Consider the following 6,000-nt stretch of genomic DNA (forward strand, 5'->3'; position numbering starts at 1 on the left):
TATTATATATGGCGCGAAGCGTATGATCAAAGGCGAATAAACACAATATAAAAACAAATGCCAATTGATTAATACTTTTAAGTTATGGCCCTGAACATGCCGTGTACACTTTTCGTTGGATTCGACCATATGCGTAGGTCCTATTCGTGTATATAATATTCTGCATGATATTGAAAGCACTGATGTTTAACTGATTCTTTGTTATCTCTTCATCTATTTATGTTCTCCCTAGGTCCACGTAACCCTACAATGTGAAAACAACCATCAATACAGAGACACTTTTAAATCAGCAGCGGAGTGCGAATGCGCCATATGTGACCAGTCAGCTTAATGATTGCAAACCATATTTGTTTACGGATGAATTTCAATCTCCTCAGTGTACATATATAAATATAGCATCAAATGAATGTAACTGAAATGTATATAATATCAGACAAATGAGAAAGCTGCTATGTTTACTTTTTCAACTTGCTAATCTGCGGATATATGTAAGGTACTTTAAAGCGAGGATTCCAGTGCGAGAAACAGAATTTGAGAAAAAGAATGATAATTTCACTATTTCCGCTTCAGGTATCAAAATGGCTGCCATTAGTATCTCTTCTATCATTCTAGCTTTCTAGCCGATGTAAACTTGAATTGTAATTTCGTTAATGTGGAGAAGTATCATGTCTGACTTTGCATGTCGGGTATTTCATTATCATACACTAGTAATACAGACCATTCATCAACTGGCAAAGTCCAAGGATCATTTGTTAATGAGGGCCAATCGTTCCCAGGCGGGCGACATACGAAATTGCTACGCACATACCGCGTATTTTACGGTCACTCACACAACGCTCTGTCGCGTAGCACGAATGTACGCAACGCTGGCGTAATTTGTTAAACACGCACGATCGAACAATTCATCTTCGTGAATATGCGAGAATTCTAGACATACAAAGAATGGGGTCTTTGCCTGTTGGTAAATGATCAGTATCTCTTTAGTCTATGTTCATTACGTTACTATTGTCTTAACCAAAGTGTGCTTTTCACTTCGGAATTTGAGGTCACTTAATAGGGTTTTGTATCTGTCCCTGAAGTGAACAACGAGTTACTTACAGATCACATTGTGTATTTTTGCTCCTACGAAGTGACCACTTTGTGGATTCTTGTAGTTCATACGAAGTGACTACTTTGTACATTCTTTAATGTTGACAGTCTCACTTCACAGTCTTAACTTCACTATCAGATTCCTATTGCTGCTGACCACAGAGGAACGCTGCTGGCCAGCTACTTTGTTGCTACTCTAGAGTACCAGTGCAGTACCAGTGTCTGTACTGTACGTGTGATTCTGATATGTTGACTCTAGAGTACCTATGAAGTAGCTATGCAGTAGTGTACCTCTGGGGCGGCAGCAATAGGAATATGGTAGGCTAGTGTTTAAGGCACTTGCTATACCGCATAATGTGCACCTCAAAACTCACCGGGAGACTTGTTATATGTGTGTATTCTGCCGTCTCTGGGGCCCACTGAGTTCTGTAAAAATCACCCCACTACAACAACTTCTATCAAACTTAAACTTCTCCCAATTGCACTTGGGTTAAGAAAAGTAGGGCTATGTGAGCAATGCAGTTTTATCGTAGATCGAAACTAAAGCGTAGGCGTCCAGGGGTAGGCGTTTGGAGTGAAGCAATTCACCACGCAATTCAACAGACATGAACTCACGCATAATATTGATAATTATCAAGAACTAATTAAAAGCAAAATGAAAAATAAATAGATTGTGCAGATTAAATACACTTTTTACAGGTCAGGTCATCACACAATGATCACAATCAGTCTATATTCTTACAGGAATATTTAAATGTATGATGACTTGTAAAACAACTCGAGGAAGCTTATTGTCTCGTTGTTTTACATGAATATCATTATTTATTGAATTTTAAGGGGCGGTACAGCAATATAACCAACATACCAATTCAATATGTTGCATGCAAACTTATAAATATCTTCTTTATAACGACGTTCATATTATCTTTCACAAATGAAGAGCTTGTTTCCAAACCATGTTAAGTCCACAAACACATGTTTCTGATTTACCTGTACGATATTGCAATGGGCTGTGATGCTATAGGTATAGAAGTTTCAGGCGGATGCACCATTACAAAACAGTGGATGGATGCATTGTAACAATACTGTGTGAGGCATTTGGTTCCCAAATGAGAACAATAGTCTGCATATTGTTAAGAAGCATTGTTGTGGTAAATAATGGCTTGTTGATGGTACAACTCATTGTTGCTAATTTCAAACTTGTCAAAGTAATTGTGATTGTATCACACAAGTAAATGAGAAACATGTGGTTGTGGACATTGTTTGGAAAGAAGCTCTTCAATAGGGGCATGAAAGATATCTCTTTGTCAATTAGCCGTAGAAGTAGTGATGTAACAGGATTAATTACCATAGCGATAGGTGACAACAATAATGCCTGCATTATAAGTAGGCGGCACTCATCGCTTGTCATGTCTGTGTATGTGTGCAATCACATATTGAATACAATAGCACTCTTTTCAAAGACACTAATCGTACAGGTGGAAGTGAAACGTACATGGACTCTGTATAATGTGAAATTTCCATAGAACCTATTCTTTCATAATCAATGGTGCGATGTATAGTTACAGCGTACGTCTAGTGCAGGGCAATACATTCACAAATGTTTTCACCAAAAGCTAAGATAATAGATCCTGTTACATCATTATTTCTACAGCGAATGCATTACCTTATAAATGCAGTATCAATCAGAGTACACATTATTATTAATTGAATTATTTGTATTTCTTACATAAGAATGTTACATCACAAAGTTGCATTGAAGCAATGGATTAATTGGAATAAATACTTTTCAGAGAACTTAAGAGAGGGAGATATTAAATATTGTCATGGCTGTTGAAAGATGGCTCAACGTTTTGCACAAAGCAGCAGTGACACTCATACTTATCTTTGTTAGATTTACTGATGAGAGTTCGTTAACACCTTTTCAAGTAGGTAAAATAACCCAGGTAGCAAGCTATATGAAACCAAGGACTCCGTGGACCTGAAATAAAAGAAACGCATACTATTTCCAGCCATGATTTTGTGTTGTTGATTATAATATTCATAATAATATATCATAAGATTTCCGTGGTGAATAAAGTGAGAGGAGAATTAGAACACAAGGACTTTGACGTTTCTTTTTGGTTTCTATGTCTGATTGTGGTACAATTTAAGGTGTTCTTTCCGGAAGCAACTTTTGAAAGTAATACTGTGTGAGTTGTTAGTTTAGTTAAGACGTATGAGGTTTAAATTTATTTGATTGACAATAGTGTCGTGAAAAAGTGGCGTGTATGAAAATAGGAGGGGACAATTCATATAAAAAAAGGAAATATTCCTTGTTCTTAGTACTGTTTAAATACCTTGATCTGGGTATAAAATAGTGAAAAATATTTGAAAGTATGAAACTGACATTTTTGTCGTGCTACGGGGCGGAAATATCCCAGTAAAATTGGGTCGAACTAATGCTCACTGGGCAAATGATTTTCTTTGCTATCCTGGCAAATAGTTCAGGCACGCCACTGTCATGAAAATAGTAACATGTTCAAGTAGTAACATTTTAAGTGTTTAGATTGTGCAATTATTAAGGAAATGAATACCCATTTATATGTGTGCAATCTACGAACAAATTGTGTGTTATATACGAGTCGGCGTCACGTATTGATATAAAAGGAGCGAATGTTTTTATGTTTGTTCCTTTTTCCTCTTTTTTCTCCTTTTTGTAATCTAAAATTTATCAGTGCTTATATTGGACAATTCTGAGCTATAGCGTACAGCAATGATCCAATCAAGAAATACAATATTTTAACTTGGTTCAATTTGTAATAACGTCCTGGGAAAAATGTAACCGTATCATGCTTCAAAACTTAATATGAATACTAAAGTTATGAGTAACTTTGAAACTTATACTTTTGATTTTGAAACAAGAGTCTATATTCAAAAGGCACATCATTAAGTTTAATTCACGTTCCTATCTAGTTATACTGCACAAACAAGGTATATGGGTGTTAATTTATAAACACTAAAATACCTAAAAAATATGAAGATGTTTATATCTTTAACATATAATAGTGTTAAAAGCATAAACATATTTTTATGTGTTTTAGTGTTTTTAAATCAACACCCCAAATACCTTCATTGTACAAACAAGTCTTTATAAAGTGCTCAAGTATTTATTAAGTGTTGCTCTGCTGTGTTTGCAATGTACCTATGAACTTGAATGTACTTTCTGACGAACGAAACAAGATACGACCAATATTATTAGAAATAATTATATTGTAATACGGTTTGCTCTGGAGGTCACTCTCAATTGTTTTCACATGGACAAAAGTTAAGGTAATGTAACAGAAAAATAAACTCATGCCTTTATTTAATATTTCTGATACGGTTTCAATTTGAATTCATAAAGATGCTATATTGTAAATTTGCGTAGCCTAGCTTTGTATTAAATGGTGTACAGATTGTAATTATTACCATTATGTGCAAGTGTGACATAAGTGAAAAATTAGAAATGTAAGGAATGCATGTAACTTATAATAAAGATGTATCGAATTAACTCTTTTACAATTAAATATATGGTATTGCTGAAGGAAGCCACGCTAGAGCTGTACTTCTGGGGTGAACCAAACCTGCCTGGTTATCAAATTAATCTTTATCTCCGAATTTGACAGGTGCTGATGCAATAACATTAAAACATCAATTAGCACCTGTCAAATTCAGAGATAATGATTACTTTGATAACCAGACAGGTTTTGTTCATAGCGGGCTTCCTCTTTAAGAACATCTTGCTACGGATGGTTGAAACCAAAACAAATAAGAGTAAAAATTACTATGCTGCTACCCTTAATACAACAAGGTGTAGAGAGGCAATGAATCCAGGCAACAACCAAATTTGTAAAAAAAATAATAATAAACCTGTAACTACTGTAAATGGGAAGAATGTACGAAGTAAACATAATAAATAGTATTATAAAGTGTGGCGTAAACGTAATGAGTATCTGATTGTGCGTATGTTTTATGAATTGGTGCAATGTACAAAATATATATTTTGAAAAACAAAATAGCGTGTAAAATTATTTTTAAATAGCCATTGATACGAAAGCCTTCTACTAATTTAGTTACAAAGGCTAAAACGTTATTGATCGATGTACAATTTCAAATTTGTAATATAGTCACTTACGTAAAATGTGCTATTTGCTTTATGTCGATTAAAATATGGCTTAGATAAAAAAAAACAATACCGGTCCAGGTGAATAACAATAGAATTATTATTAGTGAAGATTGCATTCATTGATTCTTCAAATAAATTATTATTTTTCATAAAAGTAAATAACTTGTATGTTTGTGTTTATTGGTTGCCTTTGTTTCTTTTTCCTTCCCTTTTTCATTCCCATCTTAGCGTTTTGAATAAAGATATAACCACCTTAATATTTATTATTAATTTCCTCACCCAATTTATCAGGTCGGTAATGTGCGGGAGACATTAAGTCGGTGTTGTGCATTTTGATGCATAAGCCCGTAATGAAAACTATCCATCGATGAATTTCCATCAGTTAAATAATACTACATATAGGCATACTATGTGTGAATGATAATGCTGTTCATTACCAAACATTTATATTTTAAGGATACCTCTAAGAGCAAGAAAAAGACCAAACAAACACCTCTACAAACAAGCAAGCAAACAAACAAACAAACAAACAGACAACCAACCAACAAACCAACCAACAAACAAGACTCTTTTGATGCATAGGCTATACCCGTAATGAAAACCATTCATTAAAGAATCGACCGTGATTTTCATTAAGACACAAACGTCTTCCTGATTTATATTTTAAGGAAATCGTGAATAACAATAAAATAAATAAGCTAACAAATATCTTTACCCACAGCATTATCAAAATTTGTTAATATGCTTAAATAAAGCAATTTAGT

At 34.2% G+C, this 6,000-nt stretch overlaps 1 protein-coding gene across 1 annotated transcript in view; it reads left to right on the plus strand.

Moving 5' to 3' along the window:
* Positions 1 to 5,314, plus strand: part of LOC140158942 (thyrostimulin alpha-2 subunit-like) — a 215,333-nt gene extending 210,019 nt beyond the window's left edge. The window contains exon 4 of the mRNA XM_072182268.1: positions 233 to 5,314. Coding sequence (XP_072038369.1) covers positions 233 to 331 — 99 coding nt within the window. The 3' untranslated portion in view covers positions 332 to 5,314. The remainder of the gene's footprint in view (positions 1 to 232) is intronic.
* Positions 5,315 to 6,000: the final 686 nt, after the last annotated feature.

The sequence above is a fragment of the Amphiura filiformis genome, chromosome 1, assembly GCF_039555335.1.
Source record: "Amphiura filiformis chromosome 1, Afil_fr2py, whole genome shotgun sequence".
NCBI classification, from domain to species: Eukaryota; Metazoa; Echinodermata; class Ophiuroidea; order Amphilepidida; family Amphiuridae; genus Amphiura; species Amphiura filiformis.